Genomic DNA, 20,488 nt, shown 5'->3' with positions numbered 1-20,488 from the left:
TACACACTTAGAAATTGCGTAAAATATGTAATAGTATTTCTAAAAAAAATGTTTATAGATTAAATAAAGCGAACATTGATGTAAAGCATTTTGTGTGTGCATGTGTGTGCACGTGTGTGCACGTGTGTGTGTGCGCTCCTTGTTGGATGTGGATTCATAACGGCGGCGGCAACATTCGATGGGAAGCGAACAGCTGAATTTAGCCGCCCGCGGATGAGGTGTGCGTCTTGGGAAGCGTTTCTAACAGGAAAACGTTTGAAACGCTTGCGATTGAACGAAGCCATTAGAGCCCGCTTTGAACGAAGTCATCTGTCACACGGGACAAACGAGATCAATGCCAAATTTCAAAACAAACGAGCGCGAAAAAGCGGAACAAGCAAGACTGCCACTGCTACGAGTGCCTGTTCGAGGACATAAACAAAGGTGGTGCGTACTAACTCGGGCGTGTACTAGCGTACTCGGGTGGTTATTTAATCAATGTATCCTGCACTTTACATAATCTCGCTCACTCTCGGTGCATTGCAGCTGGTCAGTGTGGTTTCGGTAGAAGGCGTAGAAGGGAAACACTTGTTCGCGAACGAGACCGTCGCCGCCGGCAGCTAGCCGATAGCTTATGAGGGTTCTGCTTCGTCTGTTCCAGCAGCAGCAGCAGCAGCAGCACGCCAAACTACTAGCAGCACCGTCGGGCGGGTTGTTCCGGTGGCGCCAAGCAACAGCAGCAGCAGCAGCACCAGTGACAGCGGCGCTCGTAGCGATTTCCGGCATCCGAATGGCCGCCTCAGAGGAACGCATCTATCCGACCACCTTGGAGGGGTTTGGCTACGGGTTCAATGAAGGTGAGTGCGAGAGGTTCCCGGGAGCCGGTAGCAGTTGTTTATCTTGCATCGTTCTCACGCTTCCACAGAAGGAAAGCTGCGCCAGCTTGACAAGGACACGGGCAAGCTGACGGATCGCGTCTTCGACTATCAGGTGTACACGTCGCTGTCGGAGAATCAGGCCCACTACGAGGCGCTCGGCGACGTCATCACGCAGTACGTCTACGAGCGGCTGGAGGAAAAGGAAGGCATGAAGAAGCTGTACGTGCCGGCCGATGTGCCCCCCGAGGAGGCCACGTTCGTGTTTAGCACGGTGGAAAAGTTGGACCGGCCGAAGAAGCTGCTCGTGCTGATACATGGCAGCGGCGTGGTTCGGGCCGGCCAGTGGGCCCGCAGCCTCATCATCAACGATTGTCTCGATTCGGGCACGCAGATCCCGTACATCCGGCGGGGCCGCGAGCTGGGCTACGAGGTGCTGCTGCTCAACACGAACGACAACTATCGCACGGTGAAGGGAGCGCGGAAGTCGATCCGTGGCAGCCGCAACCCGACCGAGCACGCCGCCACCGTGCTGGAGCAGTACATTCTGGCCAGCCAGCCCGAATCGGTCGCGATCGTCGCGCACAGCTACGGTGGTGTGGTAACGGTCGAGCTGGCGCAACGATTTCCGGACTTTTTCCGCGACAAAGTGTTTGCGGTCGGGTTTACCGACAGTGTCCACGCCAGCTCGCTCGTGCCGGAAGCGTTGAAAAAGGTAAATGACGATGGATGATGGGTTGCTGCGGGCGTGGGGCGAGATAATTGATTTTTTTGTTTCTTTCGTTTGCCGCTATCGTTGCCGCAGATTGGCCGCAATTGGGTGACGGCTAAGGATCCACTCGACACCCCGCTGACAATCACCAAGCACGATATTCCCCGACACTCGGCCGGTAAGTGCAGGGCACAAGGGTGTCAAGGCACCATATCCATGCCTGCTGCGATGTGAATGATGCTTCATAAAATGGCTACATAGCATGCAGCGGCGGGCTGAAAATGGGCTTGCCGTTCTTATCTAGAGATCGATTGAACTGCGTCGAAGAAGTGGTAGTAGTGGTTGTTAATTGGCATTCTCCCTGTTCTAATTCGTCCCCACAGGCCATATCAAACATGAGATGACATCGTACAGTTGCATGAGTGCACTTTTCGAGTTTCTCGAGAGCCGCTACGCGGAGTTTCGGACCAACCGGGGCGAAGAACCGCGTTCGAAGAAGGCAAAGGGTGACGAGCTGTAAGTGCCTGCCCGTGGAATAAGAATAAAGTTTACGAAATGAAACGAATGGTTTGTGGTGAAGCAAAATGAATATCACCGTAGTAAGTAGTGTAGTGAGACATAGTGAAACTTTCCGGCTAGAAAGCATAATGTGCTTTTAAAGACCGCCTTCGATAAGCCTTTGCAGAGGAAGGTAAATGAGAAGAACACCTCCCCATCGTGGAAGTTAGCAAGGTTTAATTTATCCATATGTTTGCACTCATCTTCAGTATCAGCATCGATTAAATGGACCGTGCGCCGAACGTTTCGATTGGATCAATAGCTTCCAAGAAAACCCTTCTAATAGCAACGCGGTAAGCCGAAGAGTAAGAAATGCTCTTGCCTCTTCACCATTCGTCCCACAAGCTCGTTTCAAAAGACTTCTCAAGAAGGTCCTTTCTTAAGAGACGACCAAAAAAAAAGGACCAACGCTCGCCTTAAATACAGCAGAGTTTATTTTACACTGCGGCGCCCACCTTCCAGCCGGCATAAATCTCTAGCGCCGATTGTGTAACGGAAGATTACAAACTTCCCTTTCACGTGCGCACTCCCACCGTTCCTCCTCATCCCCTCATCATGGCCCCCATCAACACACCAATTTACCGACTGTGTCGGTTGATTATTTGCAACTTTCTTTGGTCGGTGTGGCGGTGGATTTTGTTTTTATTATCCTCCGAACGGCAAATATACCAACGAATTGTTGGAGCGTAATTGTGAACGAGCAGCTCAATCTGCTTAAGAAAATTTGCACAAGCAGTCTCCGCCCTCAGCAGTTTGTGTTTCGTCCACCACCCGACGGAAGTCCCTCTGATAAACTCATGCCGATTGTGCGGAATCGAGTTCTCCGGCAGCAGCATGATTGTAACGAAACCACCCCCCCAAAGGATAAAAGATCTCATTCTATGTGTGTGTGTTTTCTTTCGCTTTCATTTTAGGAGTGCTGATGCTGTACGGCAAAGATTTACACCGAAGCAACGGTAGTGTCGCGCTATCGGAACGTTTTTATCTTTAACCACTCTCGCGAAGGACGCACACGCAGCATCACGGGCTGTGGGGAGAGTGAGTTTTTTCAAGTACAACACGCACACAACGCGCGATAATCGCGAAGCAATTGTACTACGGAGCGTTGTCGTTGTCGGTCGTGTTTGCAGCACAAACGCGGGCGGACAGAGTAGCGGAGCCCCAATCTTAACGCGAAATTCGGTTAGTAGTAATGCTCGGGCGTGCCCGAAATAGATGCCCGGTGGCGGTGGCGCGGTGACGTTTTAAAAGCGATGCCCGGTGTGTTTGTGTGGCACAATATTGTGTCGCCCGTGAAGGGTCGATTTCGTATGCTAATGCTGTTCGCTCTCCGCTGGGTGCTGCAGCTGACGAAGCTAATTGAGCGTGTTTATCTGTGGAGTGGCTTACACGTTGCCAAGCGTCCTTTGCCGTGACGGGGGGCCGTGACATTTCATTCGGGAAAGTTTTGCTAAGAGGGAAAAGGATTAGTTTTTGTGGGAAAAACGCATCTTTTGAAAAGTTGGAATCGTAAAAGGGCGAAATGAATTAATGAATTCATCAATGGCGCGCATTCGGCGAGGACTTTTGACCTTTGCATGAAGAAAAAAGCTCAAATTAATGGCGAGCGAACCAATTTTTAAATCGTCCATCATGAAACATGTGGGACGGGGTCGCTGGTAAAGTGTCAAAATTTCAATAATCAAACAACACGAACAGCGAACGGATTGGATTCCTGTATTAAAAACAGCGATCGATAAGGCTCGGAATCGGGTGCTAAAGGTTGTGAGCAGTAAATTATCAGCCGCCGCGGTACACACTTCAGCACGTTTCAGCGTTTCAGCGTCGGAAGAACGATTTATGGGACTCGATGTGAATGGGCGAACCACATTCATCATCATCCGGCAGGAGTGGCAGCGAGAAAAAAAAAGATGAGGGTAGAAATCATTAAAAACCAACCAATTGTAATTATAAAATTCACACTTTTTTTAAGCGACCCTTTTCTGTTGCCGCGATTGAAACAGTTACCGAAACAACTCCCCCGGATTAATCGAAACCTCAACGGGCAAACAAATCGGGGAAATATGTCCCGAAAAATGAAATTACCTCCCTACCGTCCCTGCATTTACGCTTCGGCGATTGTACATGCTACTACTGCTGTTGGTGGTGCAACTGCAACATTTTTCCACGTTCGAGTGCTTTTTTCCGGTTCGGTTCCGGTGCAGTGAGCAGCAGCGGTGCGCCCCTTTCGCTTTCTCGCCGACCACAGGATATATGCTGTCTACATATCCTGCAACCTGCTTCCGGAATGGACACATGGGGCAAAAGGATGTGCGTATCTGTGGTGGTGGTGGTGGTGGCATTTTGATTCGTACATAAATCGGACAGCACATTTCAGCATCGGACGCTGTTGGTTGGTCCTGTCATGTTTGCTGTCCCTTGTGTAATTTATGTTCATGCACCACTGACCGTACATCGTGCATTGCACGTCAAATCTGTGTGCTTAAAGGTGTAATTACTGCTTCGGGTAAGTACCGAGTAGCTTTTTTCATTCTTTATCTCTTTCTATCTCTCACACACTGTCCCTTCCAATTCCAGGACATCAAATCGGTAGCGTTTCGGTTGATAATGTTATTTGATTAACTTTCCCGTTCCTTCCCGTTTTAGTGGTTTGCACTTGGGAACTTTGCCGCCCCTGCACATTAATTGCATCCACAATAACAATTTAATGATCGTCGTTACCCTTCCAAGCGGGAAGACGAATCGGGGTGAAACGAAGCTAAAAATCTCGCATCCTGAATCACTGTTTGTTGGTCAGTGTGGGAATTTTTGGATCCCTTCGGGTGGAATGTTTTTTGGTGGTTTCCGGAGTGCCTAATTACGACACTGACGAGGTTTGAGGTTGCTTTACTTTTACCCACGATTGTGAACTCACTATTGTTCATGTGCAGTTGCACTTTTCCAGCAATAAAATGCACATGCGGATGGGAAGTGATTGACTTGGGCGCAAGGACGATTACATGGTGGACAGTACGAGAGGGGTAGATTTTGAGTTTAGGTACCAGCTATTTCCTTTAGTCAACGGTGAATACGGTTTGCGACAGATGTCCCTTTTGCAGTACTTGATTGCGTGGGAAAAGGTATGTGAGTGTACTGCTGAGAGTGTGGTATGTTTAGAGATAGTCACGGTATGTTCGATTTTGGGACGGTTGCCATTTGGTAACTTTAAACTCGCGTTGGCCAGGGTGGCCGTCAAACATCGTTTAAGGAAGGTCATCGTTTGCCGAATTAAGCGGTGAAAACTGAGGTGAATACTGTTTCGAAGCGGACGTTTCGACACTTGATCGTCCAGGCGATCATAGAAACCTTTAGGAGGTTTCGCTTACTGGAAACGTTGGAGTTTACAGGCCTTACCTTGGGTAGGGGAACATAACTAAACTCTTTAAATGAGAAGTCGATAGATGTTGGGTGGACATAGTCCTATCCCGACAGTCCGAACGAATCTGACCTGCCATGGTCGGAATTGGTTTTATTTATACTCAAGATAAGTTATGGGTTTCGTACATTTGGTTGTATGTTGGAAAGTTATTGTTTTCATTCAGCTAGTTACGTTTGTCTTTTGTTGTAAAAACCAATGGTTTTTGTCATTATGTTCCTGTTTTGGGTTTAATGCTTGTACTGTTCCTGCTTTGGGTTATAATGTATAAACTGTTCCTGCTTATGTTGTACGGTTGGTTCTGTTAAGTGTGTTACGATTGTTTTTATATGAACGGTGTGGCCTGAATTCTTCTGGTTGCGTTGCTATGGTATGATCTGATTTGCAGAGTGTGTTATAATGAATGTGTTGCAATGGTGTGATTTGGCTTTACAATGTGTCTATAGCTGATAGTGTGAATTATAATAAGTTCTGCATAGCAGATATGCTACAAGAGTTAATAGCTAAATGTTCCGTTTAACATCGATGAGAACATGTAGATAAGTTAGTTTTGGTTCTCTGGGGTACAGCAACTCCATGTGGCTCACACTGGTGGCCGTTTGCAGTCCGACTCATGCCATATACCTCAAGCACAAAATGACATGACATCAGTGGCGGATTAAGGGTATCGGGGGCCCTAGGCGGAAAGACGAGTTGAGGCCCCCTGTGTCACAGGTTCTAACATTTTTGCTGACGGGGGGGTGCAAATGATTCGCCAGTCTTGGGGCCCCAACGGCCATCCTTCCGAGCAACCCGGCCCTTGTCGCTAGTACTCTGTCCATACGGCATACTATAGACAACCTAAATCGGCGGGGCCCCTAAATCGGCGGGGCCCCTAAATCGGCGGGGCCCCAGACGACCGCCTAGTCCGCCTACCGTTTGATCCGCCACTGCATGACATGTTCAGAAATAATTCGCAAACGATTTTTGCGACCAAGACTTTTGCGACCAAGACTTTTGCGATCAAGAATTTTGCGACCAAGGCTTTTGCGACCAAGACTTTTGCGACCAAGACTTTTTTGCGACAATCGCAGAATGTTTTGCGACAATCGCAGGCGTTTTTGCGAAAATTGCAGAAGTTTTTGCGAAAATCGCAGAAGTTTTTGCGAAAATCGCAGAAGTGTTTGCGAAAATCGCAGAATAGTTTGCAAAAATCGCAGAATTGTTTGCGAAAATCGCAGGATTGTTTGCAAAAACTCGCAGAAGTTTTTGCGAAAATCGCAGAAATTTTTGCGAAAATCGCAGAAGTTTTTTGCGAAAATCGCAGAAGTTTTTGCAAAAATTAGAAATTTCTGAAAAATTAAAAATGAAAAATCAAAAACTTTTGCAGTCTTGGTCGCAACATTCTTGGTCGCAAAAGTCTTTGTTGCAAAATTCTTGATAGCAAAATTCTTGGTCATAATATCCTTGATCCTTGGTGATATTTTCAGGCATTATATTTTTCAGCGTCTATATAGTTTATATCAAAGGGCTACTACAAATTTTAATTAGACTCCGATGAAAAGCTCAACACTTCTCGTTACAAATGCAATTTGCAATGAGCAGAAACAACGATAATAAGCAGCAGTACCACCGCCATCATCAATTCCATTACCATGATCGCAAGCAAACGGCCGAGATCCGCACCTGCCGGTTGGTTGGTCCGTTCATATTACTATTCGCAGCATCTGAGCAAATGACATGATTCATTGCCCTATTCGCAACCATCACCATCATCACCATCACCACCACCAACACCGCCAGTGTCATAATTCTATGAAATAAATATTTTGTCAGCTTTGTGCCTATTCATTACTCTGGGGCTGAGCAACGGTCCGACACCTTTAACCTCTGCGCCGCAACCTCTCAACCTCACGCACCCCATGTTCATGTATATGAGTAAAAGCCCTCGGCCCAACAATTGCGCGAATGCACTTTTCCTGCAATCCTCTGCTGCACATTCTCCTGCAGCATGTATGCGAACAGATCCGGTAAAACAATGGTACAACCATTGGGAGGATAAAAAGTAATAGAACGTATGTTGCGCTTCCTTCACCCAGAATTCCTTGCTGCTTCTCGTTCTTGCCTGTCTTACGTGCGCTTTCCGCGAAGCCCGGCCACTTACGGTTAACTTTTTTAATGATTTTGTGAGCTGATAAATGGGCTTGCCCTTGACATGATCACCGTTTGGCTTCCCGCAACAAACACGGCGGCACACACACACACATACACGGCGACGGATCATATCTTCTCCTTTGGGCTCTCCTGGGGCCCAAACAACGGTGCGTGCGAAAGCGTTCGCACCTTTTCTTCCTCTTCTAGTGCCAGTTTTGCCCTTCTTTCTTGATGTTGCTTATGAGCTCCTCCTACCCCCGTCCTAGTCTCACACCAGGGGCGAGAGGTGGATCCCCAGCCACTCAAACTGTTGTTGACGAGCATAAATACACGGCTCGGCCGGGGCACTAGGGCCCGGCAGCAGTTTGAGCCAACTGCACAGATATCAAACGAACCAACAGAACAAACCGTTTGTGAAGGATGATGATCCACGAAAATCACCGTCGGGAGGGGAAAGAGGACAAGGAAGGGCCCACAACGATAATTCTACTCGCGCACTGTGCGCGCAACTGTGCGCCCGCGACCACAGTACAGTAATCAACCAATAGTGGAGAAAGATTGATGAGCCCTCGGGTCTCCCCCTTCTCGCCATGGTTCCCTTTCCGAGGAGACTCCGCGGCATTGACGATCGCGCAGGAACGTCGGCGGTATGTGTGTGTGTGTGTGTGTGTGTGTGTGTGGTAACTAATGATCAAAATATAATAAATTTTATTCAATAAATTAACAGATTTTGATGGTTCGAGGTTCAACCCGGGCTTTACCATCCACCGGCATTGACCCAGAACCGGGGCTGCCCTGGGGGGGGGGGAAACATGATGATCCTCTTTTTTGTGCTTTGTTTTGTCTTTGCTACCACAAAGGTGCCAACGAATGGGAGGTACAGAACGATGCTCATGACACTTGGGTCGTTGCAGTTCCCGGGGTGGGGGGGTGCTGGTGCCAACTAATTTGCTGGAAGCTGCTAACTGTGCAGTTTTGCAGTGTGTCTTCAAGCGTTCAAAAGCCCATCTCGCAAGTTTCTCGCACCCCCTGGAGGACCAAACGAGCCTGCTTCGAGTGGGGTTAGGGTTGGAGCGCTGTGGATGTGGATGAGATTGGACAAACAAATTGGACTTGAGCAGAGAGGTGAGATGACCAAGCGCTGCTTGCATTGTACTGGGGCGGGCTTTCGTTGTTGACCGGCAGCAAAAGCCGGCACAAATTAAGGTGTATTTTTCCTTTCGATCTGGTGGTTCTGGTGGAGTGGCAGCGATAACGATATCGTGAACTAATAACCTCCTAATAGGAGATGGAATGGGATTCAAGACTTCCTATTTGTAATTTCTGTAATGATCGCGGTGAAAAAGACTTTCTGATTGGACCTCTGTAATAGCGATATAGGGAAGGAAGATATTGGAAGTGCATGCAATATCAATCACATTACAGGGATTTTAAGGAGTTCTCATAGCTGTGGGACACTTTATTAACTCTTTCTTACGTAAAATGAGCATAATGTAACGGCAATTGGACTCTATAACATCCTTTTCAGACAAATCCAAATGGATTTTCCGAGGAGCCTGTCCAAAAGGGTGCCTTTTAGAGTCCAAAGAGTTAAATTTCCATCAAATGAAGTTCACAGTCCGTGAGAGTCAAAGAAGCGTCCCTCAACTATGAGAATCCCTGGAAAACCCTGTTAGTTTAACATCACAAACAGTCGCAGGGTGCAACCTCACCATGCGACTGTTTGTGATGTTGAACTTACAGGGTTTTCCAGTGGCTGCGAATGCTTGCCTTCGAATGCTTCCCCAGATGCATCGGACGGGTATAGACAAAAACGTTAGACAGATAATTCCTTATCATAAACATCCGTTGAAACGTGATTATTCAAGCTTACTTGTAAAAATAAATCTACGACCTTGGGATGGGTGCCTTTCGTCAATTATCCGGAATTTTCGCCATCGCGGACAAAAAAATGCGTGTAGCCATGTTTGTAAGCCCTACATCGATTTTTATCAATGTAGGGCTTACAAACCTACATTCCCTTCCCGCTTCCTGATATGTTTGTTCATGTTCTTCAGGTACTATTTTGCTGTTTGGCCGATTGCATCGACCTACAAGTCAAGCTATAGGTGTGAGTTAAGCGAACGCAGCATTGTAGCCACTTGTTCCTCGGTCTACATTGTCAGCTTCCTTTGGGACCTCAAGTTGCTCAGGGTCGTCGACCATTCGGAATCGGGTCTTCTTTCGATGCTCTGATTGTTGTCCAATAGTGCCAAGATGTTGTAGATACTTGCCCACTTACGTTGTAGACTTATTTGACGTTTACAAAGGGCCGCTTCAGGATGATCTAGTAAATGAAGTTAGAGGTGATACCGTCGTATATCCAATTAAATTCTCAGCCTCTCCATCGGTAATATTCCTCGTATCACATTCCATATTTAACGATCATTACCCATCACCCATTGGAATGTTCTTCCGTGCGATCGCACTCTTCCTTTTACCTCCCTTTTGCCTGCAAATGATTTTGTCAATCAATATCGGGGTGACAGAACGGTTGCTGCTTGCAATTACCTGCTCCCTGTGGTTTCTTGTTGAACTGCTTCGGGCAGCCTAAGGACGACACCTCCTTTCGGAAGAGTTTCCCCTTTCCTGCGTTCCTGCCCGCCGTGCCTGCGAGGTGTGAGCGCGAGTGTGTGATGAAATTATCATTCTCGCACCTTTGCCCATCCCGTCTGACAGCGACCTCCTTCCAGCGTACCATGCGCAGAGATTCTTACGGCCGGTCCAATAAGACAAAAACCCAACAAAAAACAACGCATCGTCTGCCTTAACGATTCCACACCCGGCAGGACATTGAGATGAGGGCTAACAGCAAAAAAAAACAAGACACTCAGTTCCCTGGAAATCACCCCCCCCTTCTCCCTCCCATCTTCACCCATCTTTTATGGTGGCATCCATTCCCTGGTGGGTTTTTAAAAATGTTTCTCCAGCGCTCCTCTCCGGCGGTGATTCCGCGCGGCTATATTGTTCAAAAGCGGTACGAACAAAAATCGTGGCCCAAGGCTTGCGCGCGCGTAAAAAGAAAAGGACGACACCGTCGGCCCATCGGCGGGGGGATTGAGGTACGAAGGCAGCACACGTTTATACGAATACGCGTTTTTCGAAAAATTCGAGAAAATGATAAATGATACGCGGTAATGAATTTATGAAAACACTTCTCGTTTGCTTTCTCCCACCAACCTCCCTCGTGGGCTTTCCTCCTCCCAGCCCTTATGCCCGGTGTACATTCCCTGCTTGATTGTGTGTGCGTCACGGGGTTGTTGCGGCAGCGGGACAGTCGAGGTGCGAGGTGTGTGTGTGTGTGTGGATGAGTAATGATTGACGTCTTCCAATATCGGGCGCTCGACGCTCGTTTGCAGCCGGGGCGAGCAACCCAGAGCCGAGGATTCCTTTCTCTCCGCGATCGGCCGCCAGACTGTTGGACGCAGGACGGTCTCGGACAGCAGGGCCTGCCAATAAAGCCCGTCGAACCAGCTGAGGGCCGTACCACGGGCGATAATGATGGTGAACCGAGGCGTGGTGTGGTGGAGATGGTCCATTCGTTTGCAAGGTGTGACTTGTCCCTCTCTTCCTTCTCTCTCTCGCGCGCTCTCTGACCCAACCCTAAGTGGAGATTTATAAACATTTCAATTAGAAATAGAGTCCATTAATTGGATTTACACGCCGATTCGATGTGGGCCTTCTTTGGAGGGCTAAGGTCTTCTTGGCGCAACACGCCAGGGTATGCAAGGTGTGCAACCCAGTGGGGCCTCTGTGCACGGTTATTGATGGCAAACCGGTCAGTGTGAAAGGAGTTTGTGGCTCGTCTTTTGCCGTTTATTTTTTGCTCAGCAGAGAAAGGAATCGATCGTCCACTCATGCAGTCGCACAATTGGCATTGCAAACTGTGGTTTATTGTGTGTTTGTTTTAGCACGAAACTCTACGAGCTTACGAGATAAACAAATCTGTTGTCAAATCTATTCCGGGTTTTTTATCACGTGCGCATCGTGCACTAGCATTGGCGGCAATTTATCAATCTGAATTGATGTTTTCCCTTTTGTAAGGCGCCCCAGCTTGTGCCACAGCTCAGCACACAAGAAGAGACGAACCCTAACACCCATCAGCTTTGCCGGATCAACATCATCGCGATCACCGAATTTCACCCCTTTCGTGTATTGATCGTTTATCTTCCCGTTTCGGTGTGGTCAATCATGGGGCCAGCAGTTCCTGATCTTTTGTGCCAGCTTCCTCAAAGTCCCTGACCTCTGCTGACCAGAGCACGAGCCACAAGCGCTCGGTGATGATCACCCACGAAACTGGTGCTGCAGGCGCTGGTTTGTTTCTTTCGTTTCTTTTCGGCTTAAGCATATTAGATTAAGCCACACAGAGCCACACTCACACACACACACACCACTTGATCTTGCCCACAGGGTAATTAATCTCTAGTCCGGCGTTCCGGTCTAATTGTGTACCGTGTGGCGACCCCGTTACTGTGTCGTTGTGCGTTTGTTGGCTGTATGGAATATATTCGCGCCCGCGCCAGTCCTTCCCATCATCGTGTGACAAATTGACCATTAAAATAATTACCCTTAGGGTGTGTGGGGCGTGGGGAGTTTATGTTGCATCTGTGCTGCTTTCGTCCTACCCATGCGCTGTGGGCTGGGGGTAGGAGTAGGAGTAGGAAAGGCGCAGGGATTTTAGAGGGTGGCAGGTTTTGCACACTAAATCATAATAATCATTAAACGGTAAACGTTGAATTCTGCGGCTGGTCACACAAACACCCAACCCCCGGTGTTGGTGTGTGTGTGTCGTCGGGGTCCAGCAAAAAGTGCATCATTTAGCGATAGAAGTGCTCCCTTTCTTGCACCAAACCGTTGGCTGCTTCACGCCAGCTTCTGGTGGTCATTATGTTAAGTACTTAATAATACCGTGTGCCGGCCATTAAAGCGGGCGGCATCGAAGAAGGATTCACTGGTTCGTTCGTTGGTGTGTTTTTTTTTGTGTGTGTTTCGGTTGATGTTCTTACTTTGACCACGGTTACAGTATGATTTGTGTTTGGTAGCAAAATTTACGCTCAAAGCGAAAGGATCCTTGTCCGTCACTAGGCGGAACACGATCAGCATTGGGGAGGAAAAAACCACAACAACAACCAACCAGCCAAAGATTAACGAGGACCTTTTGCTGTTCGCCACTTAGTGTGTGTGTGTGTGTGTGTGTGTAATCGTTGGATCAGCGGGTGAAGCGCGGAGCGGGAATTAAATATCGTGTCCCTGTTTTTTTTTTAAATGCTGTGTGTCTACCTGCAGCAGGGTTCCTCGTTTCACAAGTCACCGTTTCAGCTGGTGCGCTTCATTATTTTTATTTAAGTACCTTTCGCCGTACCTCCGCACTTAGGGGAGCGAAGCTACTGGCGAATTTGCACCAGTTTTGTTGTTGAAAAACAACAATGTTTGGTGGTGCGGCGGCTGGAGGAGACTGTGTATTAATGGGATGGTTGGTTCACCGCATTTAACATCCGACGATGAGGATGAGTGCTCGAAAAAGAAGGGCAAGGTAAAGAGAGAGAGAGAGAGAGAGAGAGAGAGAGAGAGAGAGAGAGAGAGAGAGAGAGAGAGAGAGAGAGAGAGAGAGAGAGAGAGAGCGAGAGCGAAAATGAGAGACAGAGTAATTACTTAATCAGTAGAGTAGATGGTTTGATGCCAATGGGTGGTTTCACTGTACTGAAGCGTCGGGAGTTTGCCCACTACCCGGAGGAAAGGTGCCAACTGTTTGATCCATTTTTGGTGGAGGATTACTACACATCTTTCATCGGAAGTTTTGGGTAGCTAGATTTAGCTTGTTTACACCCACTGGCTTCACTCACCGAGCTGGCGTTAAACGACGAACCTCTAAGGAGCTAATTTTTTTGCGGACGATCGATCGACGTAAAGTCCCCCGGCGTAAGTTCCCGGTAAGAAACAGCACACCCATCCGTCTAATTTATCGCCATGGTTGCTGCTGCTGCTGCTGCTACTTCTGCTTGATTTGCCCTAAAAAGCAGTCTTCTCCACCACAAACTTATCTCATTTAGCACTACCCCGCACACCCCCCCCCCTCCCCCCCTGTTCCGTCAGAGATGCTGGAAGGAGGGGGGCCCCATATGCACGACACCACAGCCACGGGACAGCCGTGGTCGCGTATAAGCACACGCGCGACAACACAGTTGGGTTTGGTATCAATTATTACGCTAAAAGTGATGTTGCTTAGTACAGCGCCGTACACAAAGCACGCTTTTTTGTAATTAAGAAGTGCTTGAGCGTTGTGTGTGTGTGTGTGTGTGTGTGTTGGCCCCCTCTTTGGTGTTTTTCGGGCAACATCGGGTGTCCTTGCGTGTAACGGGCCGATTCATTCCGCAGGCCGCAGGTGTTGGCGTCGTGAGTAGTCACTTAGCCATAAATTAGCATGAAAGGTAAAACACACACACACACACACACACACACACACACACACAAAGAAGAACCAATGTTCTCGTGGTGGAAGTTGTGTTTGATATGGAGTTTGTGTGGAGATGGTTGTTTGGAAAGTTGTGAAGTTTTCGGAATTTTTCACGCAACATAAAAATCATCAAACATATTTGGAGGTTTTTTAAACTTTGAAAATATTGTTTCATTTAAAAAAAAACTATGCAAAATTAAAGGCTCCAGCAAAGTAAACTCACCGATTGTTGTATACATTGTTGTATGTATCCATAAAGAGCGACGAGGAGGGAGGGACTGGTGGCGTTGTACCACGTGAGGTAATGTTTCGCCTGCCGGTTGGAAAAATGCAATTAAAAACCACACAGACACGTGATGGCACCACATGTGCTACCAAATGTAAAGGCTGATTTGGTTGTTTTTTTTTGTCGCTCCCTTTTTTGCTATTTACCGCGATTAATCAATGGCGCGTCCGCAGTGTACACCACAAACAGGCGCCATCCATTTCCGCCTGTCGACACACGTCCATGGGAGAAGCGATGGAGATTGTTCCGGTGCGTATTTCTATCGTTGCGCAGGAGACGCATGATGTGCGCGCGTCAAAGGGGATGTGTGTGTACGCACACGTGTTTTCGTACGCACATATGTCGCATCGCCGCCGCTCGGTCACATAGTCAATAGCTTTGATTGACTTCCTCCAGAAGTGGATGTGTCCATTTTTTTCTTTTTTTTTTGAGTTTATATTTTGTAGCAACACTTCAAAGGTTTGTTGTTTAGCGGGCCAAGCGAATGCCATCCCGCTGTACCCGAACTGATAATGCACCCACTTGAGTGCAATTTCTTGCTTACGTTTTCCCACCGCAAGACCGTCCCGAAGGAAGTCAGTTTTAAGCACTTGAAGCAAGGCGGGGAAAGACACCGCTTCTGACTCCGGTGGACGATGCCTCGACCCGGACCTGCCGACCTTCTTCCGGTTGTGCTCACAGGGGCACAATCACCAGCTGGTGAACTCCACTGTGTGCATTTGGGCTTCCGATTTGCCGACCCCCGGTACACATACGATACCGTGTGAACTTGACTCGCTTCCACGGGCAAAACGGTGACGGAGACTAACGGGGAAACGATTAGGCTCCGTGATTTACGCTTCCACCGGGACACGGGTGTACGATACTAGCGAGGTTTCGCTCACGCTCAGAGCTCATGCTCGTTTCATATCTCGAGCGTCGGAAGCGTCGGAAGCGTCATCGTCGTAGGATAATCTTAGGCCTTACAATACATTCTCCCTCCATCGACCTTTTCAATCGCTTCCTGCGAGTGTCATCGATCGGTATGGGAATCATATGTTCCTGCATTCTGGAGCAAAACAACAACAAAAATAAGAAGGAATAGGTGTGTAGGCGACCGTCCCAAATAGCGAAAGGAACGATGAGCACAAAGCAGAGCAGAGGAAGAGAATTGTCGCCGTCTTGCGGGTCGTGCTCGGTTCCCTTTGCGACTCCTTAATATGTTAATCATTTTCCGGTGTTGAATTGCCCCGAGGAGAGTGTCGTGTTACTTGTGTGTCCAGCTCAAGGGGCAGATAATGTTTGCTGTTGAGTTTGCTTTCTACTGCTTACCGTGGCAATCTTCTTTAAACTGAAGAAGAAACAGTGAGGAAGTCTTATCCACGTAGGAATAGCTAATTGATTACGGACGAGACAAGTGTGTAACTGTACGATTGCTTTTGTTTCCTAAACCGTGTGTAAACACAAAGTGAAAGAGAACGACTCTGCGTGAGAAATACACACAACCACCGTTTAACCTTAACAGTCCACTTCGGGTTGCGGGTCTAATAATTGTCACCTTACAAAACCACACCAACACCAGCTGGGGCGGCATTGCAATCAAAAATCAATTTCATCGTACCCAGCGTGCTACCACCGTTCCATCACTATACAAGTGCAACCATGTGCAAACAACAACCGGTGTGAGTGGTTCCGGTCTTTACAATAGAGACACACACACGCGCAGGGACGAACCCGTGTGTCCTGCGGCGCGGCGTCAGTGTGCCATCACCACGACGTTCGTTGGCGTTCTAAGCGTAATGTGATTATGAAACATTTATGAGTTCCAATCGGCTGGTAGATAACAATTATCACGTGGCTCACCCCCGATTGTTGTCGTCATCGGAGTGGCACTGTTTTTGCCGTTGTTGCTGTGTGGGTATAGTGGTTTTTCCGCCCAACGCCCAGATGCAATGCTTCAACGCCTCGCCGAAAAACCCCGTACCGAACAATGGTTCGATGATGCGAGGATAACCGAAACGGACGCCGGGCACACAATGGCCGACGTAACAGACGATCCCAATTATATCCTTCCCCTGTATTATGGCCGGGTGACCACTTCTATGCTCATCCATCTCGTGTGCGCTGGCAGGGTTCCAACCAAACACACACACACACACACACACATGCATAATTACATTCCGGTTGACAATGATCGATAGCAGCGATGGCGCGACTATCTGGTAGTGGTGGTGGTGAGTGATAACTTTTATTAAATTTTACAGATAATGCAACACGGGAGAGAAATAGAGAGAGAGAGAGCGGGGAAGGGAATCCTGTTTGGAGGGGATTTTTCCCTGAAAACCACACAAACTACACAACGAGATACATTACCGAAAAGGATTGGAATTCCGAGAGCCAGCTCCCTTTGGACGAACCAGCGTGACGGTCACACCGGACCGCTCACCGCGGGTTACAGCATAATGACACAAAGGAGGACACATTTTAATTAATCCACCTAATAGTGACCAGGGGCGAAAGGAAGAGTAGCACCGTGTCCACGGCTTTTGCTGGTCGACATCGAGTGAGATGCTTCACCGTTCCGAGAACCTAGTCACCAACGACAAATGCGTTGCCATTTGTCTGGTTTGCGGACTGTTGGATTGTGTGGTTTTGGGCCGTTTAGTGGCCTTTGCTTGGCAACTGTCGTCCGAAGGTGTCCAGTTTGCGGGAGATTAGTTTGATCGATTCGTTTACAGGCGTAAAAAAAACCCTCGGTCGGACCGGTCAGACGGTGGTAATTAATTTAACTTCCGAAACGGCTCGTGGAACGGAACACAAGAGCTTCTCCTAAGGAGCACGCGGGTAACTGGGACATCTCAATCCAAGCGCAGGCTTACGTGAGCAATTTAAAAATAAATAATTCCAGCTTATCCTCCGTGAGGACGGAATGGGCCCGCAGTACATCTTAACTTTCTCACGCATCCCGATCTCAATTAGTTTACAACCGCAATAACAACAGCACGGTCGGCGTTACATGTGTCCGTAATTAGTCGGAAGCCGCCATAAATCTCCGTGCAACAGTCCGGAAATGGCGTCTAGGGTATAGAAAAAGAGACAGAGAGAGAGAGAGAGTGAGCGGTAGAACCTAGGGCGCAGGCAAAACCTTCTGCGGATAGGACCGAGACACACACTTGATTGCTTCCGAACTGGCTGTTAAACGTGAACCAAGACAACACGGATCTTGAGGACAGTAGACGACATGGCTTCCATTTGTGTGTGTGTGTGTGTTTTTTTTCGGTACTAGGAAGTCACCCCAAAAACACATCCCGACGACGACAGCCAGCAACGATTGGCGCTGCTGTTGCTGTCCGGTGGGCCACACAGGACGGGTTGGGACCTTTCGGGCCCTGACACCTGGAAGCTGTTTTGCTGAACTGGACCTGCAGCGCCGCAAATCGTCGTTGCAAGTGTTCCCGGAGATATGTTAAGGGACCGGCCGGGACCCACACGACCTTAACCCACCCCTTTAGCCTCCAAACGGCGCAGTCCAGTGTGAGGGGTCATTAATTTTTCGTGCTGCCTTTGTCCAATGCTCGTTGGTGGTCCGGGGGCACGCTAGCGCGAATCCAATGTACCTGTCCTCTCTTTCTACCCGCTTTTGAGGTCTATCCAAAAAAAAGTAAAAAAGCGGCATATCATAGTGTGACGTCTAACACGAAAACAACAAATGAGCAATTCGGCAGAAGAGAAACTGGATGGATGAAAGATGAATCATGTGACGGGTACGAACTTACGAGCGAACCGTTTTAGTCTCAGTGGTTTTATGTGCAGCACCTCCTCACGCGTCGCTCCGAACGACTTCGGGCTGGCCCCGAGCGCGTCGAAGGTTCTCACACGAGGTAATTAAATTATTTATGTTCACGCACGCAAGATATTCTTCTAACCGCTTTATGATAGTGGTGGGGCCTTGTTTAACAGCGACGATTCGGCTAGAGCAACACACACACACACACGCACAGGTACCTATCTTTAACGCAGGACCGCGTTTTTGGAAATGGAAATAAACTCACACGGTAGGGTCGTAAACGGGCAGCGTGTGCAGAAGTGCTGCCACGCACGGTCCTACCGGGTGTGTTCTTTGGGAGAAACAACAAGCAACCATGACAACAGCAACAACATCACCGCCAGACAACTAGATGGGAAACCGAAACAGACTGCGCATTTGGGGCAAGAAATTGGAACGATCTCGCGCTCACCGTTGACTCGTACCTCAATGTTGCGTGGAATATAGCATAACGCCCGTGTCCGCAGAGGGGCGAAGGATGGTTTAATTAATTAAATTTTGACGGTGCTGGAAAGTGTCGCGCAGCCTCAGCTGTCAGCCAACTACATGGTGCAAACGAGCGTGAGAAAGTACACCGTGGAATGGCTTCCGGGAACGGTGGCACATTCGAGAGGAGGACGATCATTCCGTCGGGTTCGTACCGTCGGGTGGCCCGTTCCGCGGCAGTCGCTTGCGGGCCAGATGACCGCGGGCATGAGACTGTGAAGGGCGTGTAGATGGCTTATTAGTTCGGGGTCAGTGGGAAGAAGTCGGAAGCCAGCATCGGCACTTACCTGCAGCATGGTGGCCATTTGATGTTTGACTTTTTCTTCCCCGGCGTGCTTGCGAGCCAGATGTCCCCGGACGGTAGATTGGAGCAGTGTGGCAGCTTGGTCCGGGTCCAGCTGGGAGGGTGCGTCCGCTGCAGCAGCATTGGGGACGATCTGTTTTCGTGCTTGATGGCCACGGAGCACCGATTGGATCATGGTAGCCGCTTCGTCGGTGGTCAGTTCAGGTGGTGTCGCCTGTCGGCGCATTTGTTGCCCGGGAGCATCTTCGGAGCATCCAAGGGAAACGTTGATCAAATGGCGTATATCCTCCGAAGGTGTGTACTGCTCGCCAACAGGTTCGCCCACAATTTCCTGCGCGATTAGGACAGAAGGTACACCGGCCAGGGCAGCCTCCTCCAGGCGGCGCCGTTGGTGCGTCCGTACGGCCTGCTGGATGATCTTGGCGCTCCGGTCCAGCTCCTGCCGCCGGCGCGTATAGTACGCCCGATAGGCCACTTGAATACGCCGCGCTGCCACTTCCATCTCCTCCCTGGTTGGACCGGTCTGTGCGTACAGCCCGAGCGTATGCTTGGCGGCCTGCCGCCAGTCCTTATCCGTACCGGCGGCCTGATGCTGCTCCTTGTACGCATTGCGGAAGTAGTACGTCCGGTACGCTTGCTCGATAATGCGCGACGCTTTGCGTGCTTCCCGCTCGGTAAAGTGGCACTCCCGGACCAGCCGCTCCAGCACGTCACGCTCCCGGAACGTTTCGCGCAACCGCTCGTTGTCCGGCTTCGTCTCGAAATGGTGGTGGAACGCTTCGCGGATGCGCTTTACCGCCTCCTCGGCCCGCGTCGAATCAATGCCGACCGCTTCCAGCATCGCCACGATGTCCAGGCTAATGTCCAGCACGTTGTCGACAATCTTCTCCGCGACGCGCCGATTCTCGCGCCGGGCCAGCTTCTCTCCAGGTAGTCCGCCAGGAAGGTGATCACGTTCGGGGGCTGGCTGCGCAGCACCTCGCGGCTAATGTCCTGCATCAGCTCCTCGAGCTCCGGCGGGATGGGTATGACCGCACCGGGACTTCGCTGACAGTGAAGCAGATAGTTCATTGCGAAAGGTGTGCTTCCCTTCGAGTTCGGTGTCACAGAGCTTGTGGTGTGACAGATTTGTTCCCAGCCGCTTGGGGGACGGGTGTGTAGCATCCCAAAGCATACTGCGATGTTGTGGTGTTTGATTGACAGTTTTATTTATAGCCGTAGCGTGCGCAGACAGGCAAGGTGATTAGAATTCCTATTCGAAATCCCGAAATCGATGGGAAATCGAAAGTGGAAAGTGAAGGGAAAATCAAATCGCCTTAAATGTGAAAATGTTTCGTTACTTTCCCAGGCAGCCCAACACCCCTCTGTGGCTTGCAAGAGCAGGGCGAATTGTTTGTCGTGAGTGCGCAGCGGAAGTGGTTCCATTTCCATGGCTCACGGGG

At 49.2% G+C, this 20,488-nt stretch overlaps 1 protein-coding gene and 1 pseudogene across 4 annotated transcripts; one reads left to right on the top strand and one right to left on the bottom strand.

Annotated features, from left to right (window-relative positions):
• Positions 1–310: 310 nt before the first annotated feature.
• On the top strand, positions 311–4,052 carry LOC121588373 (FAM172 family protein homolog CG10038-like). Of its 4 annotated transcripts, none has more exons than XM_041906223.1 (7): positions 311–426; positions 526–836; positions 905–1,569; positions 1,660–1,744; positions 1,950–2,257; positions 2,334–2,417; positions 3,039–4,049. In XM_041906223.1, exons 2-5 carry the CDS (start codon positions 614–616, stop codon positions 2,084–2,086), a joined length of 1,110 nt encoding a protein of 369 aa, XP_041762157.1. In that variant the 5' UTR covers positions 311–426; positions 526–613; the 3' UTR covers positions 2,087–2,257; positions 2,334–2,417; positions 3,039–4,049. The 4 variants fall into 4 exon arrangements, with proteins under 4 accessions (XP_041762157.1, XP_041762160.1, XP_041762158.1 ...); XM_041906226.1 differs by having other exon boundaries at positions 353–423; positions 644–836; positions 3,039–4,051; XM_041906224.1 differs by having other exon boundaries at positions 361–426; positions 644–836; positions 3,039–4,051.
• A 14,648-nt stretch (positions 4,053–18,700) lies between these two features.
• LOC121590671 lies at positions 18,701–20,242 on the bottom strand (annotated as a pseudogene).
• Positions 20,243–20,488: the final 246 nt, after the last annotated feature.

This window comes from Anopheles merus, chromosome 2R (assembly GCF_017562075.2).
Source record: "Anopheles merus strain MAF chromosome 2R, AmerM5.1, whole genome shotgun sequence".
NCBI lineage: Eukaryota > Metazoa > Arthropoda > Insecta > Diptera > Culicidae > Anopheles > Anopheles merus.
Note: the sequence above shows the minus strand (reverse complement) of the source record. Positions and strands in the feature narration are given on the sequence as shown.